This window comes from Solea solea, chromosome 18 (assembly GCF_958295425.1).
Source record: "Solea solea chromosome 18, fSolSol10.1, whole genome shotgun sequence".
In the NCBI taxonomy this organism is placed as follows: Eukaryota; Metazoa; Chordata; class Actinopteri; order Pleuronectiformes; family Soleidae; genus Solea; species Solea solea.
The window spans coordinates 4,716,876-4,736,660 of NC_081151.1; the positions used below are offsets into that span (position 1 = coordinate 4,716,876).

General features: G+C 43.5%; 1 protein-coding gene across 17 annotated transcripts in view; it reads left to right on the forward strand.

Moving 5' to 3' along the window:
* The first annotated feature begins 1,267 nt into the window (after positions 1–1,267).
* The window catches only part of LOC131445330 (ryanodine receptor 3-like), an 89,851-nt gene continuing 71,333 nt past the window's right edge, over positions 1,268–19,785 (forward strand). For all 17 annotated transcript variants that reach the window (XM_058616327.1, XM_058616319.1, XM_058616329.1 and 14 more), the window contains exon 1: positions 1,268–1,484. In XM_058616327.1, the coding sequence (XP_058472310.1) occupies positions 1,437–1,484 (48 nt within the window). In that variant the 5' untranslated portion in view covers positions 1,268–1,436. The remainder of the gene's footprint in view (positions 1,485–19,785) is intronic.

Here is a 19,785-nt window from a genome sequence, read left to right on the forward strand (position 1 = left end):
TGGAACTGTTTTATTCATTCCATATCACCTGTTATCATGTGGGTGAACTTTTTAAAACCGTTTTATTTTGTACTTGCATCATTGTATTCTATACAATGATGCAAGTAGACATTACACTACACAACACAACACAATCAATACAGTCAATGTATATACAGATCACTTCAGGACTGAAACAGCCATGTCAAACTTCATAACAACATCCAATCAGAGTATAATTTTATGTAATATACTAGACTTTGAGTGAGTGTACTCACTGTTGTTTATGTTGAGCAGATGTTGATTGGTGGATTTCTGTGTGCCATAATGCTGGGGTGAAGAAATGTTCAAATAATGTGTATGACACACACTGATGCTCAACGGATAAATAAAGTTATTTTAATGGAATTGAAGTGTTATTTTGTTACTTTGGAACCTTAACTGTTTTTGAAAAGTGTGACATACAGTACATTATTGTACTTATTATTAAATACCTTAAATATGTTCATTTGTTGTTGAAGGTTGAGTCGCACACAAGCCGGGCGAACCCTACTAACACACAACGTTCAAATAACGTTCCCCTAAGGTTAGTTACAACAAAACTGAAACGTTCTCCTGTGGTTGCCCTGTGATATTAATGTTCTGGGAACCAAATGTGCAACCAAAAACTAACGTTAGGGAAACACTCCGTGGCAACCACAGGAGGAGAACCTTCAGCGAACGTTCCTGCAACCAGAAGGTAACATTCCCAGAATATCCCAAATATTGTTAGCTGGGAAGCAGCAGTGGGGAATAGGGTGCCTTTGCCTTGCTTAGGGCCACTCTGTCCCATCCCGGGATTGAATCAGTGACCATCCGGTTAAAAGCCCATTTCCTTTCCTCTTGGCCATGTGATTGGCTGATTATGTATGCATGCGCGTGAGCAAGCGTTTGAACAGGTGTATCTAATAAAGTGGCTGACAGCGTCTCATCCCTGTGCTCCTCGTCTCTCACTCATAAAGCTTGTGTGAGCAGAGAGGCGCTGACCATGGTGCTGATCAGGAACCAACGCGGTGAATACTGAATAGCATCTTTTCTGGGAATCTGACTGTAACCAGGAAATGAAAAAACACGCTATTTTAAAAAACATTTTTTTAAATATTCGCGCGTTATACTGATACGGTCTGTCAGTGACGTCGAAGATAAAGACCCCGCCGCCGCTGCTGCCGCTGCCGCTGCTGCTGTGTCTCCGCGTCACCACTCGGCTTCTCGCTGTTTCCCCCGCCACATCGTGCCCCAGTCGCTCCAGCCCGCCGATGCTCACACACACTCCTCCGGGCGGTGAGCACAGCGGCCTGAGTAACACATGCTGCGGCAGTCTGTCCGCTGTATGGTCCGTGGATTAGCTATATGCTAATATCGATAGGTGAGAGGAGCCAGTGGAGGCTTCCCGAGCGTGAGCAGGCTCCTGTGCGGCCATGGCTGAAGGAGGAGAAGGAGAGGATGAAATCCAGTTCCTCAGAACTGTGAGTACCTTTTTACTTGAAGCAGCGCTGCTGTGGAGAAATGTGTAGCTCTCTTTTTTTTTTCCTTCAATGGCACCTGGTGCGTGTGTGATTATTCCTCTCGATTATAACCCTGCGACTTTGTCTTTTGCCTCTCTGATGTTATTTCATCTGAAACCCTATGATAACCCCGGGTCTTCTTGCAGATCTAATAGGCGGTGACAGAGCCCCATTGATTTGCGCATTGCTTACTGACTGCTATTGTCTTTTCTGCAGTCTCTGTCTCAAGAAGTTGACAGCACTGTTTCCCCCCTGTCATGTAAAACTTACACGGCAACCTGTGATTTAACTTTATTTATTTACAACTTATGTGGCTCAGGGGATTGTTGTAATTGAATTGTCCTTAGGGACAAATAATCTGAATCTGAATCACAGATTACATTCAATTAAAACAAAAATATCTCTTTGAAGATAATTTGAACCAATGTTCTTGCGGTGTCATACATATTTAAACTTGAAAGCCTATACACATAATAATTTTGCAACAGATTACGACTGCTTGTTGGACACAACTAGTACAGACAAACTTTTTTGTGCTTATAAAAGACACCTCTTCTGCTTCTTCTACAATGAAAACTTAAGTCTCAAAATGAATTTCTTGAGCTCAAAGATGAGCGTTGACACTCTGGCAGAGGCTGAACAGTTTCCACTGCTGACAAAGATAGATGATGACACCATCTGCTCATCTATGGCAAAACACATCGAGAGGCATATCATGTACAAAAATACACACACTGGTCGCGGATAGATGAAGGAGCCAAATACTGGAGGTCTTCCAGAAAGACCACCAAGACAGTAGGAGGCGAGGTTCTGCATATATCTCTGTGAAACTGCTGCTTGTGGTTTCTGTGTATTAATGCACAACCGGCTGTACTTTGACACTGACTGATCAGCGATGTGCTTATCCCTATGTAAATGATAGTAAACCAGTCATTTATGAGTGTATTCCTGTCATTAAATGTTGATTTTTTTTCGAGGCTTCATTGAATTAGTGTAAAAATGTCAAATGAAGATACTCTGTTGTTCCTAACACTGGTCTTAGTTTTCAGAAAAAAAACAGGTTTCTTGTCCCCAGGTGTGGAGTCTTTAACAGTGATCCTTTCCTTTCACTCAGACTAAGCTGATACCTCCTGGTGGGGGCACAATCCCCCAACTCCTTTATCCACAGCACGTAGAGGTCACCACATCAGCATGCCCGCCAATCCAAAGGGAGCTGACATTTCATCTCCACTTCAGCCCTATTCTGGGCTTAACGGTGATACATGTAAAATATATACAACAGCAGCAGCAGCAGTATTTACATTTACTGCAATCCCCATTGTAAACACTGGAAACTGTGGTCGCCAAGGACAAACCTGTCACCGTGTTCATCCATATCTTTAAAAACATTGAACCAATTTGAGTAATTTTCCCGTGTCGGCAACAGGCGGAGATTGAAAGTGAAAATGTGTCTGCAGACGATAATTTTCGCATGATGAGAGGAAATGAGGAGGCGACAGTGACTGTAAAAATATAAATGGTAAATATCTAGTGACAGTGTGTGTGTGTGAGGGAGCGAGAGAGAGAGAGAGAGAAAATGTGAGTTAACCTTGGTTGGTTATCAAAGGTTATCTCCACTGCAGACTCATTCTATTCTTCTCTGGTTGAGATGTTTTTGAGAGGGGTATGGAGGCTTTTTAAGGTTTGGAAATGTTGATTTCCAAACCTGGCACCATTGATAGAAAAGGGGCTTTAGCTGCAGCTGCTGTGTAGAGGCAGGCAACCTGCGTGTTTAAGTGCTACCAGCTGCATTATTGGGTGTATGGCAGTGGGTGGCAAAACATAAACAGAGTTCATGGCCCACAAATTGTGAATATGCTGACTGTAGAGTGAGAAAGTTGGATTCCAAGCTCAGCATGTCTACATGCAGATGTGTTTGTGTGGGCAAGGGGTGACCTGGCCAAAGAAGAGGGAGTTTACAGCAGTATAACAGGCAGAGAAATGGACTTTATGCACTTTGTTCTCTATGTTGTGAATAAATAAATGTACCTTTTCCTGGAAGTGTTGTTTTCTTAATTTAGACAGATATCGTGATGTATCGCTATATGATTGTCTGGCAACCTATTGATCATCACAGAATCGTTGTAGCGCGATATTATTGGTATCATGAGGTACCTTGTGATTCCCACCCCTAAGGTTAACCCCGTGTTGCCCCTGACTGCTGTGCCGGCAGTGTGTGAATGGGTATGAAAGATGTGCTGTATGGAAGTGTGAGTGGATGTGTGTGAAGGAGTGCATGGCAAATTTGTAGCGGGAAGCAGCTTTGAGTGGCCATCAAGACTAGAAAAGCGCTGTATAAATACAGACCATTTATCAGTGACACTTTGCAATTGAACGCGTCATCTCTGATGACACATCTTGGTCATTTTTAGACATTTCTTACATGAATCACCTTTAAAATATCACAATTTTTTGAAGACGAGCACCATGAGAAGTGAATTTATTCTCATTTTTTGCTTGCTTAACCCTTTTGGCCACACGTGTTGAATTCCTGGGGGGATGGATTTTTCCTCCATAGATGTAAGAGTGGGAGGAAAAGTGACATGACATCGACTAATATGAAACTGCCGCTGTTTTAAAAGAAAAAGAGGAGCTTAGCAGCTTGTTGCATCCATCCACACCGAGACACAGCTGAAAAGCTGAATGGTATTGGTATGTGAGGGAGCTTGGCGTTCATCTGTGTGTGTGTGTGTGTCCCTGTTGAATGCAAATGCAGTGCTGTAGCCGTGTGGTGCAGTCGGGCTGCACCAGACGTACCACAGCAGAGCGCGGTGCAGAAATTATTCATCAGTCCGAGCAGAGCACGAGCAGAGCAGAACTAGTCAGCAGTGTGGAAGAGCAGGAGCGATATAAAGCACACACGAGTATGTACACTACATGCCCACACACATACTACAGAGACACGTGTCTATCCAGAGAACATGACTAACTCAGTCAGTCCTGCAGAAACAAAGTGGATACACACATCTCACACCATGCATGCCTTTACACTTGATCACTGTAGGAGAACAGTGCAGAGGCTGTAGCTTCTCTTGCTGGCATCCAAGTGTTATTGCAGTCAAGACGCTTGATAAAGCAGTTCACAAACTGCCTTTTCTCTAACAACACAAAGTAATTTCCCTGGAGTGGTGGCAGAAATTATTCCTGTCGGACTGCTGCCGCCTATAAACCCGACTCAGTGGGAGGAGAGGAGAAAAGGAGGAGTCGGGAAGAGTGAGGAGGATATTTCAGCCATGGGTAATTTGATGTTTCAGGAAGAGGAACGGTACTGATTGTGAAGCAGGTTTCTCCTCCCCCTCCTCCTCTCTCCAAACAAAATGCTGCACTGAGTTTATTAAAGCTGCATATTCTCCAGGAACTTTATTGGTTCCTGTTTGAAATTTCCTCACATGTACCAGCTCTAGCAGCAGCTTCATTAAAAGCAGTGTAAAAAATACCAAAAGTAATAACTTGACAGAGCAGAGGCTTTCTTTCTGTCTCGCTTCTTTTTTGTTTTAATTCATGTAAATACCTGACGGAAGGCCGCCTATTAGTGAAAGCACTTCACAGCATGCGCGCCGCAATCATCCACGCACAAGGACACAAGCACAGGTTCCTCTGATGCGAGGATCCCCGCTAGGCGAATATCAAATTCTGGTGATCTATTAGCGGCTTGAGTGGGAGTAGCGACCTTGAAAAGGCCAGACTCTGGCTGTGACTAATGCACTGTGGCAGCGCTCAGCTTGTTTATGTGAAGGCATCGCTCTCACTTTGCATCCGGGGCGATGACTGTCGGTGCGACGCACACAGGAGGAAGCGGTGCAATGGGGCGAAGCGGCGAGCGGAAAAGGTACAGTACGACATTAGGAACCAAAAAAAACCAAAACGTAAGACAGTGTAAAGTGTTCATTTAAAACCATGTCGTGTGTTTGTACCTCAGCCGCTCGTAAACACCTTCTGGATGACTCTCTCTTCACATTCCTTGCTGTACCTTGTCTGCTCCGTTTAGCTCTTCCCTGCGTTAACTGTCATTTTCTTCTCTCTCCCCTCTTGCCTCGTCATGTCCACAGAGATCTACGGTGACTCTTGCAAGTTACGTGGAGCTGAATTATGTTTCGGAGCGTGAAACGGTGAAGTAGAGGTTGTATCTTACAGGTCCGTGCAGACCCGGAGACAATCCAAGGTGCCTGTGATCCACAGTGAGCAGTGATACTACTGTGAAAACTGCACACAAGTATCTTTTATTTAGGCATCTTAAAGGTTCAGGTGCAAGAAATATTTAGACACTTTTCCACCTTTGGTCCCAGCTCCACACGGTTTAGGTTGTGTTTCCATTAGAGAATAGTATCTCCCAAAGATGGGCGGAGCCATCACCGTACGGCTGCATGAAACTCACAAACGAGTGGCTTGTAGAGCAGTTGTTTTCAGTGTAACTGAATCATTAGAATCAGTTCATTAAACAGATTTGTTCAGTACTTCCTCCATGACCGCAGCACAGACTCCAACAAATACAGCGTCAGGGTTTGTGATGCGGCTCAGCAGTGCAGTCGCTAAATACACCAGACTCCTCTGTTAAATAATGAGATTTTAGACATTTCCCTGTTAATTGTTGGAGATTAAGCCACATTTTTAGGATTTTTAAGTCTTTTTAACTGAGCTACAATTCGGCATTGTTCGGCTTGATTCTTGTGTCGGACGTCTTGCTCACGCCTCTTCCCTTGACGGCGATGTCACGCATAGTATCGCCTCAGCTCGCTTGGAACCTCGCCAGAGCAGGTATTAAAAAAAAGTACCAGGTAGTATCGCTAGTGGAAACACAAAAATAACCGTGCCGTGACAAGGCGAGGCGGTGGAAACATGCAAATGGTGACATCGAATGGTGAAATGGCAGATTGTACTAAACAGAGAACTCCTCTAGTAACTCAGGTAACTACGCCATCATATCAGAAAGTAGACTCAATTTCTGCCAAGAAATAAACTCCACAAACTGTCACACGTGTTGATGCCAGACTGACTTTATAGTTTGCTCCTCCGCCACTTGCCCGCCGTATAATTATAAGAGATTACCGTGAAATGATTCCCACTGATGGGAATTTAGTTCGGCACATCCCTGCGTTTTCCTTGACAGTAAGGAGGAGAGTTTTAATGCTATTTGGCTGAGGTCTGTTGTCATTTCATGGTTGGATTAAAAAAAAGTAATAGCTCACTTTCATTAGCGACTGCAAGGCATTGTGAGCGTTATGGGGCAGATTTTGAGGGGACCTACTGTGCAGAAGCTTCTTAATGAAGTGATTTCATGTAAGCGAAACAGAGTTTTCTTGTCATAATGCAGATGCTAACGTTGTGTTTCCCTTGTCCTTTTTACACGACACAAGAAAGAATCTTGTTAAAAAAGTAACTAAGTAACTTTTAAGTACTAAGTACATCTTAAACAGGCTACTTTTTTACTTTAACTTGAGTACACAAAGCAATACTCTTATTTCTATGCTGCACACAACCTATATCTATCCAGTGTATATATATATGTATATATATACACATATATATTTATATATATATATATGTATATGTATATATACTGCAGCATTGATTTACCTCATATGTCCCATGAGCATCACCTGAGACTCATTCACAATTCAGTAACACATTTTCCCGTCCTCACGTTGCAGACAAGCATAAGTCGGTGTCAGGTTTGAAGTGGAAGTTTTGATCAGCAGAAGGTTTCTCTGTGTTGCGTGATGAATATGGACAGATAAGATAAGGCTCTTGATATAGATAGAGGGAGGAAAGCCAGCAGGCCTGCACAGAGACAACCCAGTGTAAAGCTGCTGTAATGAGATATTGATTGTGCCGCCAAATGAAGAAATTTCCTCAGTAATGTCAGTGGCATGCAGTAAGTGGGCCTGATTGATCTGGTGTTTCAGAGCATGAATATTTAACCAGGCAGCGGTGAGGAAGCGTCTTCTTAAAGAAGACCCCGTTGTTATTTTCTCCTTGTCTGAAGACCACCGCCTCGTCCGCCACTTGTGTTCTCAGCTGTAGTCGCTCTCACATTTATCTCATCTAGTGCACCGCTTGCTGCTCTGTGCTGCCCACTTGGGTAAGGTGTTGGATGTCCTGTTGCAGAAGTGCTGCAACCACTGATTTAAATTATTCATAAACAAGCCAAATATTTTTTTTTATCAATGGCCACAGTTTTTTTTCTTTCTTTCTTTTTTTTTAATTAAATGTCAAATCTTTTTAAATGCTAATCAGTAAATGACGGACAGTGTAGATGTATTTGTTCCTTTACCCAACAAGATAATGAGGACAACTGGGCCTGACGAGGTCGGTGTTTATGTCACAAAAGTTTCTAAAGGGGGTAACAAATATAAGTGTTTACACTTTGTTTGGACACTCATAGACATACAGACTGAAAGCACAGGAAGGCATCTCTATTCTCATGATCCATGCTGTTATAGTAGACATTATACTGGTATAGTGTGTTATACATCTAATATTGTATTAAGAAAGTGTCATTAGGGAAGACAAATGTATCCAGTATACAATGTGTTAATGAAAACACAACTAGATTAACTCAAGTTGGCCGTGCTTATCTAACTGAAAATGTATGTATAGTTTGTTATTGCATTCAAATGAATGACGTGATTGCCTGATGATTGTTGATTTTGTTTAGCATGTTATTCACACGACAGGAACACAACATCTATTGTAACCTCATCTTCTACCACTTTATCCTCCACATGAGGGTTGCCGCAGTTAACGTGACTTTAACATGACTGTATTATCCAACATGAGCCAGTTCCAGCATCATGTATCCTGCCCTCCGTCATCTTGTTCTATTGTTCACTGGTAACCTAAAGATACTGGAGCAGCAGTCTCCTGAACCAGCAGCTCCCTTCTCCTTAAACTAGCAGGGCCATTTCTCATCTCCCATCTCTGTCTCTGATTTGCTTTGCTTCTTGGCAGTTAACGCTGGCTCAAACATTTGAGGTTGCATTTCTGAATCTGCTTTTGTGTCCTCCATTTGTCACCGGTTCTAGAAAATATGTGCCATCCACATATTTTTACAGGCCCGTTCCAGTGTTATTTTTTCCTTCTAATAATCTTGTGTCTGAGTGCATGTAGATGAATAAAAACTAGCATAGTATTTTTAACGCTGCATGGTTTTGCTGGGTCATGTTCCATTATACCTCTGCAAGTTGCTCCCTTATCTGGCTGGACTGCGTGTTCCTACATCTCTAAATGTCCATTATTCAGTGAATGAGCGATAGAGTTCATTTCCCAATGGAGGTACACCACTGATCCACCACGTGCCTTCAAATACTGTTGCTAAACAAGCTGGCGTAAACACTTCTGTTTGCTTGATCAGATATTAGAGGCTTTACGGACACATTTGTTGCTTCATTTACCAACTTTTTGCGCCATATTCCTTTTTTTTTAAAGCACTCGTCAACAAATCTTGCTACTCTCTGAACAAACCGTATCTACTTTTCAAAATGGACATTTGCCAGTACTGTCCTGTTCTTCAGTTGTAAGATCTGGACTGGAGTCTTGAAGAAATCTGCAAGTGCAGTTGCTCCTGATTCAATGACATTTATAGAGAGTTACAGTATGACTTGGATAAATGAGAATCTACTCAGACTTCTCGCAGAAAGTGTGAAGAGAAACATCCAACAGACAATGCCTGTGTTAGCTGCAAAACTAAACTTTCCAAGATATTACCGGGAGGAGCTGTATGTGTGAATGCAGAGTCAATCAAACTAAACAAACTTGACTTGTCAGCTTCCCTAAGTCCAGAAGCCTGACTTTGTGTGAATAGAGACGGCCATTGTCAGGTGGATTCTACACTGTACTATATACCGTATGTGAGGGAAGCAAACTGACATTTGTCAGAATCCACCTTTGACCTTGGTTGTAGAAAACCAAGCACCTGGGTTTGTGTGGGTTTTCTTGGAGAAATGTACCCTTTCATCCAAGATACCATCCATTTTCTGACGGATCTCTTATTAATATTTAATCTTGGTTTCCTTAGACCCTGTTTTGGGTTGTTGGAATCACCTGAGTCAAGGTGTGAATGTGAGTTGTTAATCTCAAGTTGTTGTGTGAGTCATGGGGTTCAAATGTGTTGAAGTGTGGACGTGTGCTGAGCTGTCTGTGGAGGAAATGTTGAAGGTTGGCTGATTCTTGGCCTCTTAAGCCACCTCGTCTGTTGAGTTATGGTTGCTCCAGGTTGACACAGAAATCATATCACACAAGGTCTATCTCCGAGTCCTGTTTACCTTGTCTGAACCGCAGCTTTCCTAGCAATGTGCCTGGTTGACTAATAGCGTTGGCCTTTACCATTGTAGATACTACTCTCTTCCAGGTCCATTACACTAAAGCTAGGAGTTGGTGTTGTCTCTGGCTAAATATTGAAGCGTCATGGAGTCATCTTCTTGGTCTTGTAGGGGGATCTGTCTTTGTTTTCTCAATGATCTGATGACGTGTCTGCACAATCGGGACGGGGTGCACAGCATCAGTTATATCCTCCTCCAAGGCATCTCTGTTTCCGTCCAGTTCACCACATACAAACAAAGGCACACCGAGGAAAACGGTTGGCTCTTTTCACACAGTGCCTTCTGTGCGACCAACTTTATTAGGATTTCCCTACTTGTGTAACTGACAGAAACAATGTCAGTGATTTCCAATAATTTACCATGGATAAGAATCATCAAACATCTTAAAGCTACTTTTGGCTGAGCCACTTAAAAACAGCTCTGGTATCTCTCCAAATAATGTCCAATGTTCTGTCCCTTATAAGTAATTTAGAGGGCTGTTTACTGCTGCAATCTGCCGCTGTTCAGGCTCACTTTATAGTGTTTCTCTGAATTTTTAAGCAAACGTTGACATTTCCTCTGGAAAAAAAGTAATGCCTGGTCATTATGCCGTAGACAAGAGACTCCACCAGTGCCGCCAGTGCATGTGAGGACTCCAGTGAGAGTGATTCATTGAGTCATTTCCAGGCTCTCATTTCCAAGATCTCATTCTACTCAACAGTTATTGTGTCAAGAAAATCCAGTGATATGCCACTGCCACACACTCCGGGCAGGTGTCAAAGTCTCGGGCCCCTTTTTTTTGATATTGACGACGATTGCATTTCTCACCTCATAAAAGATTCATACCTCTTTAACAACCTCTGCGTCGCGCCATACCAGCACAGATCAGGAGATATCGCCCTCTTTATTGGACCTTGTTGTAGCCCAGTCAACGATGTGTGTTAAAAGAGATGCATTATGACAGCAGGGAATTCATGGGGATTGCTGAGATACGGGTAACTACATGCACCTTCAGTGGTGCATGTCTTATTTACAGTTTTAAAGAGTGTTTTTGTTGAGTTTAACACTTTTTGTAAGCTCTCTAATTTCCTGTTGCAATCTGCATTGCTTCAGTGGAGTGGAAGCTTTTATAGCGAGGCCTGCAAGTGAGGGGAACTCGCAGGGAAAGTGGAGCATTTTTACCTCTCCACTGGGCTGAATATCTGTGCTGCAACGCTTTAGCTCCTCTCGGCTCCCGATGCACCCTCCTAACTCAAAGAAGTGTTATTGTGGCAGTTTAGCGGAGGAGCTGACACCTCAAAAATATACCTTGTCGAGCTCTTAATGGCCTCTTCCTGAAATGTATGACAAATCAAAGTGCTGCAGGTTGATATTTGATGCAGTAAAAATTGCCCTACAAGAGCCCACTGACTGCATTTGGATGAGGTGAGATGTCTGTTCTTCAGCATCACAACCTTGCTTTTTCTGTGTCATGTATTTCTGGGTGTTATGTCCCTACATTACAAAAAAAAAAAAAAAAAGCTGTCAAATTAGTCATCTCAGCATCCTCTCTTTGCATCTATCATCTCTTTTCTCTGTTTTGTGATCTAGTAATGTTTCCACTGGGCGTTCTCACTGGTTTGTGAACACATGACGTTTGACAAGGCGATGTTCCAGCTACTTCAGTCTGAAGCCAACTCTTAGTCTTGTATAAAGTACCTTAAAAGGATAATTGCATAAAAGTACAAATAACTTACCAGATAATGACTTTGGTAGAAATTGAAGTCACTTTTTTTTTAAAGTAGTTTTTAAAGTAAAAGTCTTAAAGTATATGACAGTAAAAGTAAAAGTATTAAAAAAAAGGTGACTAGTTAGGATTGAGCCATGGTGGCTCAGTGGTAGAGCATGTTGTCTTTCAACTAGAAGGTTGTAGGCTCAATTCCTGGTTCTGCCAGTCTATATGTGTCCCTGAGCAAGACACTTAAACCCATGTTGCAGCGTGTGAATGGGTGAAAACTGTAGTGTAAAGTGGTATTCTAGGTCACACACTTTATTGACCTCACAGCAAAGTGTAATCTCCATCCTTGAACCGCTTCTTCACATATAGGCCTTCTTGAAAACTTAAGTGAATGCTTAACTCCCTGGATGCAGATTGTGTCCAAACACACCTGTTAGCAATACTGTCCCTTTGGACCTCCAAGAATAATGTTTCCCAGAAAATACAGATAACACAGAGAGACTAGGCTTCTCACTTCTCTGTGTTCTGCAACGAGAAGCCTCAATTCCCTTGAAATGAGGCGACTTTGCCGAGAAGAAGCAGAGGGAGGAGGGGGGAAGGTTTGTTCTTTCAGTCTCCCGGTGCGGCGACAGTGCCGATGCACATTAGCCCTGAGCCTCCTCACTGCAATCGTGTAGTTAGGGGGGAAAAGCTGCAGTACCTTCCTCGTCTAATTCCCTTCATCATTGTATTGTCTCATCTCAGACACATTACAGTAATGTACCCATCTCTGTGTTTTCCAGTGGAAGCGTAAGCAAGGAATGAAAATGCTTACTTAGTTTTTCACATTAAAGAGACCACCAGGGAGGCACAGCAGCACTGCAAGGTGCAGTAAAATGCTATACAGGCTGCCTTCTGTGCTTCTTTAATACTGAGCCCCGGGATGGGTTTGATCTGCCTGCAGTGCTTAATTAGTATACTCTTTTTTTTGGTTGAGACCTTTCTGTGTAGGGTTTGCTTTGTTTTTCCTTGTTTGTGCGGGGGTTTTCTCCAGGTACTCCTTCCTCTACTCACAGCCTAAAGTCATGCAGATTGTGGTTAGGGTAATTGGAGACTCAAATGTGAGTTTGTTTGCCACCAGAAGTTTACATACATTTTTATTTAGAGTCTATGTGTGCCCGATGTTAGCTGGGACTCCCAAAAGATGAGCAGTAGATCTTCTACTGCTGTATCTTGTACTTCTTCTTCACAGTCACACCTACGGTCAATTTAGAGTGACCAATTTACCAAATCCCCGTATTGCATGTTTTTTGGACTGTGGGAGGAAGACGGAAAACCCGGAGAAAACCCACGCACACACGGGGAGAACATTCAAACTCCATGCAGAAAAACCCTTATTCCAACTGGGGCGCGAACCCGGGTCTTCTTGCTGCAAAGGCAAGAGTGCTAACCAGTACACCAACCGTGTGGCCCAAGCAGTAGATCCGTGTTTCTCAATCCTGGTCCTCGGGACCCACGGGCCTGCATGTTTTAGATGTTTCCTTGCTCCAACACACCTGATTCAAATGAATGGGTCGTCACCAGGCTTGTTAATGAACTGAGTATTTGAATCAGGTGTGTTGGACCACGGGATCATCAGAAACATGCAGGCCAGTGGATCCCGAGGACCAGGACTGAGAAACACTGCAGTAGATTATGGATGGATGGATGGATTTTTACTTGGGTGGATGTCTATAGTCCAATTAGGGCCCAGTACTGCACCCATAATGTCCACAAGGGATTAAGTGATGGTCAAGATCACCATTGGTTTAGTGAGTTTTGCATTGATCACCCAGGTTTTTTCCCCTAGTGACAGTTGGTCTTTCAAGATTACAGATTGACAGATAGATATTGGACCATTTAACCCTCAGAGCGTGTCGCAGATGACACGTCGACGCGAGCGCACTTTACATTACCTTAATTATGCAAACGTTTGTGCCAAGAAAGCCAAGAAGTTGCACGTCAAAGCCAACGTGTGGTTATTACGGTAATGTCACCCGTGGAAGCCCAGGAAGCCAGCGAATCGCCATCTTTGTCACCAGAGAGGAGAGTTGGAAAAAACGCCTGTTATTTTGTGATTAAAAAATGGTATTTTAAATATGTTTTATACTATTCAAATTTAACACGCACAATCTGGTGTTTATGTACAACAAAATATTTGTCTCCATTTCAAATTGTTAATACACTATTTTAAAATGCAATCATTTGTAAATAACTGCCAGATATTGAAAGTTATTCTGGAAAAAGGGGCAAAAACGCTTACTCACAGGACATTTTCTGACACTTTTATGGTTAAAATTTGGATATTTTGAGGCTTAGGTGTTAAAGGGTTAAGCAACTCAACTGCTACTCTACAAGCATGAGGCAAATCTTTCCCACATCATTGAGGCAGAGCAGCACATTGTTGTCCACATGAACTTCAACCCTGAACTTACATTAGCCGGAGGAGCTGTGTGTGTCTGCATCAGTCGAAGCAGACAGTTAATGGACTACTCTCTGTCAGAGCCCTAGAACAAAGTCTGTGTAATGTCAGAATGACTCGTTGTGCAAAACAGATACATGGCTAATGTTGTCTGACACTTGCCAAAATACATAAACATGATGCAATTCTGTCATGAGTTTAATTAGCGTATTGCAGTTTCTGCGTTTTAAGATAAATCAGCACATAGACCACATGGTACGGCCTCTTCAGGCTGACCTGTACAGCAGCCCTCATTCTTCATGGACTCTGACTTTTTTCGTAAATCTACACTTTAATGTGCTCCTATATTGTGAAGCGAACAGCAGCTACGTATGCTCTGTGTCATTTAGGTTGCAGCCATTTTTCACCCCGAGCTATTTGGGCTCACAGTGATTGCCGTACTTGTCCAATCTTCAAGATGGATGTACCCGCCCGGTGCACATGGCTCATGGCTGTGTGTCGTTTGAGGGTATGGTGATCGGGTAATTGGATTGCATACCGTGATTAGACTGTCGGGGTCTGACGTGCCAATATGTGCCACGTGACTGTTATAGAGGTTAGGTTTACAAACAACCTGGGACAGGGAGCTACGAATATGGATGGAACCATTGAGCCACTGAAGATTAGATTATTTTCCAGTGCTTTGGTGTCATTTTCTGACCGTACAGGATTGTCCCCTGTCTGTGTGCTTCTGTGTGCCTCTGTGCAAGTGACAGACAGGGAGCGGGAAAGAGACGTGGCAATTGCTGTTGATAGTGGGGCAGTGGCTGGAAATAAATGAAAATATGAGCGGCGAGACCACCGATTGAAGCGTTAGATCAAGGATGGAGATTGATAGTTGTTTTTGGTAATGCGTCCATGGTCCAGTTAGGGTCCAAATGTGGAACAAACATGGATGGGACTGTTAAAGCACTACAGATTAGATCTATACTCCAGAGCGTTGGTGTTATTTTCAGGATTCAGCTGCACACATTTGATGTAAAGCTGTCATGTGCTGCAGCCTCAGAAGAGCCTTTACAGGAGGTTGAGATTTTAACAGATGTCACCTGGCGTGGTGGATCTTTGCCGGGATCTCTGCGGCTCTGTATGCCTCTCTCTCTCTCTCTCTGTCGTCCTTATCTGGGCTGTGGGAGCAGCAGGTTCAGCACTCTGTCACATGAGCATTAGCACGTCCCGGCTTTTACACAGCAACACTGAGTCATGAGAGAAGAGAAAAACACTTGCTCTTCTATAGCCAAACTTCTTCTCTGTATTTCTCTTTCCATCTCCGCTGATGTCACAGCAGCACAAGTGAGTGTGCGTATTCAGCTGCAAGTCTGTGAATCACAGGAACACTAAAACCAGTGAGGATAGTATCTCCACCAGAATAAATAATCCATCGCTATTGAAAGCAACCGGTGCCTTTTCGTACCCTCTCAGTGTCCCAAATGCCTGTCGCACTACTGTATCCAACCTTGGTGTTTTATCTGAAGCTTTAATCGAGTTAAATCTGCACTTACAAAAAACATTTGTTCACGTCATGTTCATCTCAGATCTCACGGTGGGTGTACGTCAAATGATTTAATCTACCTGGATTGTGATCCTTCACAGAGAGATTAAACTTCCTTTTCAGTTAAATAATGGTTAGAAAGGAAGGTGGTATGTCCCTATACACTTGTGCTCCTCTTAAATAAGGTGTATGCATAATATTAACATAAGCAAGAGGATTCATTGATGACTTGAACAACCTCCTCTCCTCTCCTCTCCTCTCCTCTCCTCTCCTCTCCTCTTCTCTCCTCTCCTCTCCTCCCTTGTTTCCTCTCTCGTCTCCTCTCCTGGGAAAAACCGGGTCTTTGGATGTAAGAGGACAAAGACAAGGTGGAAGAGTGTAACTCGCGGGGGGTAAAACTGCTGCCCAGCTGCACTTTGTTCTGCGGTGACTGACCATCTGTTTCACTCTGTCCAGAACAAAGTCACAGTGTGTGAGCCAGCCTCTGTACATTTCGTTGACTGGCAGCAGGGCCCTATAGGGATGATGGAGACTTATTACCCGGCTCCACCGTACGATCGTGTCATACGGAGACAGGTGTTGTGTTCTGCTGCAGTTTGCTTCTGTGTAGGGCCTTTTCCCATTGATATTCCATCTACCCCTTTCCTTTCCTTTTCCTTTCCTTTGCGGTGTTCTATACCTTTCAACCCTCTCCCTAAGGGCCACTCGGTGCCACCCTCAAATCAATTTGCTGTTGAATCACCAGATTCCTTGGCATCGGTTCAAGAGAGAGCAAATCCGAGCACAAAGCTGCTGCAGCTACGGCAGTGGAATCTTAATTTTTATCACCACAAGTCTTCACTTTGATGGGATATACTTACACCTTCACACCTTCTTAATGGAAGGTGTGATTGTCTTTTTTTTTTATGAACTAGATATTTATACACACACACACACACCAGGTTTTGGGTGCAATTTAGCCTCATGCGCACACCTTTATTTATGAACGCAGGGCCTGTTGCTCTATCGGGTGCCACCACAGCATCACGGAAAACCAATCCTTCATGGGTTTAGACAGGAAACACTCGTCGTGTTGTTCCTGTCCTCTGGGAGAGTGTATCATGTGGTGTGTGTGTGTGTGTGTGTGTGTGTGTTGTTTTCTCTGCAGCACCGAAGCTCAAACGCTGAGGTGGAGCGTGTTACATGAAAGAAAAAAAAATGCTAATGTCATGATGAGTGTGAGTTTGGTGTAACAGTGCAACCAGTGGCAATACGAGCCTCGTGGGAGATATTGGAGCGACACAGGCATCACACCCAGGCAGGGAGGTGGAAAACAGAAACCATTCTGTTTTATTGCAGATTTGGTGATTTGCGCTTTTCATCTCCTGCTCTGGCTCGTTGGTTCGTTGTCGTCGTCGTCATCGTTGTTGTTGTTGTTATTTTTGGTTCCAGCTTTGCAGTGGTTAGTGCAGCACCTCCAGGATGTGCTTAAGAAGGCATTGCCAAATGTGCACTGTCCTGCTCGGGGTATAATAGGGTGGTAAGAGTCTGTTTCCCGTGCTGTAGATGTGTCTTCAAACAAAAGGCAGAGATGCTCCAGTTTCCTGAGATGCTTTACTGCTTAAGAGGAAGAAAGTCACTTCCAAGTTTTCTCTTTGTTGGAGGGCTGGATTCCTGAATGAGGGGGAAGCTCATTTCAGGCATCCCGGTTATTTATACATAAAGCTTCCCTGGTGACTTTTTTTTCGATGCATTTATCCAGTCATCGTCTTGCTCACCACAGTGAGCGAAAGCTATTCTGTTTCCCCATAGAGAGCAATAGTTTATAGAGTTCTAGCGGACATTTAGTCATGAAATGTAAATGTTAGAGGAATAAGAGGAAACAGAGCTTCCTTTGCTCTCTGATTCAGAGCTGTGCAGCAGCACCCATTTTAAAAATAACCCCTTTCATGCGAGGAATTCCTCTCATGAGCTTTGATGAGCCATTACATGTCTCTAAAGTCTGAAATGGTGCTTTACCATCTCCAACTCCAGTTTGTTCTACAGGAGAAGGAGCTCGTGTGACCTCTGCCTGAATTCATGTACAGCTCAAACCATCCTTACAGCTTCGCTCAGTGAAGGAGAGCGCTGGCTTTCCTAACTGTCACTATGGAAAAGTCTCCTCCAATGCCATTATTCCCACTCGTGCCTCAGCAGATCATGATTGGCTGAGAGCAAGGAAGAGAGCAGAGCTGTTCGCTCATTGATATGCTATAGCGTCGCTCACACGAGCCTCAGAGGAGCATGGTAGAGTTTTACGCTATTGTTGTAGTGCACACACACACGCACACACATATACACAGTGGAGATGAAAAATGCACGGATTTACACAGAACTGAGCGATGAGAGTGAGAGCATGTGAGACGGGGAGTATAATCAGTACAGTACAATTCAATTCCACGGTGCCCTTGGAGACTCAATTCACAGGCAGTTGAAAGAATGATGCTTTCTTTATTGACATCAAAAAAGAGCTGCATTCTTAGCTTCTATTCTGAGGGGGTTCTCAGCCTCGGCAGCAGTGTGGCAAAATCAATAAGTTGGCCAGTTGTCAGACAACTTATTCTCTAACATCAAATATCTCACTGGATATTCAGAGTAAATCATAATTGCTCAACTTCCCTTCTTATGAAGTATTAACAACAACTGGGGGATATTGTTTACAGTTTGAAACAATGCTGTTATATAATTAACGTGTTGTTTCTGTGTGGACAGTGCACGTACCATGCAGATGCCGAAATCCCCTCAGGTCTGACGCCGTCTTCAGATTTTGTAAACGTACCCATCCTGAACTGGGGAGAGTACATTTTCTTCCTTTTCTTCCTGGCATCACATCGTCTTTCGGTCTATGAATGATTGATAGTGGTGTGTGGCAGCCCCTCCACTCCTGCAGCAGTCAGAGAAGGAGAATCTGGCGACAGATGCAGGAAGAGACAGAGAGAGAATGTCAGATGCTTAATTGAACTTAAGTGTGGGGGTTAGATGGGGGGTAATGAGGCCAGTTGTGGGCTGGATAAAGTCAGAGACATGAGTTGGCCGCTCTAATTAAAGAGTTGCATGTGTGTGTGCGTGTGTGTGTGTGTGTGTGTGTACGCCTGTGTGCAACATGTACATCCTGGCACCGAGACAGGTGAGAATGTTGCGTGTGGATCGATGCTGTCACCTGCTCTCTCAGCATCAAGACCGAGTGATTACATGTTACGACGCAGTCCAGTGACGATTTGCCATAGAGGGCTATTCATTTCAGTCTGCATCCCAGTTTCTCGTATTGATCCAAAGCCATTAGCATTATACAAAGGGAATGAATTAGTTCCCGCGGTCAGTATTGTCTCAAGTCCATCTGCTTCCCAATATACTGTACGTGTTTTACTCCTGGTAAAATATCATAATTTATGTGTTTGTCAATGTAAAACGTCATATTCTTGTATGATTATTGTAAGAAGAAGAATCCTCACACTTTCGTGCATATTTTTCTGGCTCGGGACGCACATTTTTTTTTTGCTCTGTTGCCATGGTTACATAATGACAACTGAAACAGCTGTAGTGTGGCTGAACGCTCCAGACCTGTACGTCAAACTGCTATTTTGACGCGGAGTTATTTTGACACTTTCACAGTCGTGCAGTCGACAGACTTGTCCATAGCATGGTAAAGTCTCATCTCAGTTGGGGATGTGCCTGTAACATCATAGCAGACAGCACACAAGTAAAAGCCTTAGCCCGAGGCTGACAATGTGCTCCAAAAGTCAGACTAGATTAAATTAGCATCAGATTAGAGACACACATGATTGTGGTGATGACGTGCATGCATTTTGATGAATTGTCATATTAGAAAAAAAAATAAACAAACAACAAATGATTATTATCCCTCAACTTGTCCTCTGTTTCTCACTTGCATCATGCTGCACCATAATTGAGTGCCTCTCCGTAACTACTGCCGCTACTGCTGCTACTGCTGCTGCTGCTGCTGCACTCTGCTCTCAGCACAATTCTTCTCACATTTAATAATGCAGCTGGCCATTGTGCAGCAGAGCTCCCCCACCAACCCCGCGTCCCACGGCAGCCCGTATCAGCAGATTTCCGCTTGCGCTGCTGCCATCGCCGAGGCTAACTATGCCCAATTCAGCGTTTACAAAGCCAACACTATAAACACAATACACCCAAATGCACAACGGTAGCAGCAGCAGCAGCATCAGATGTTTGTTTTTAGCTGCTAAATGCAAACTGCA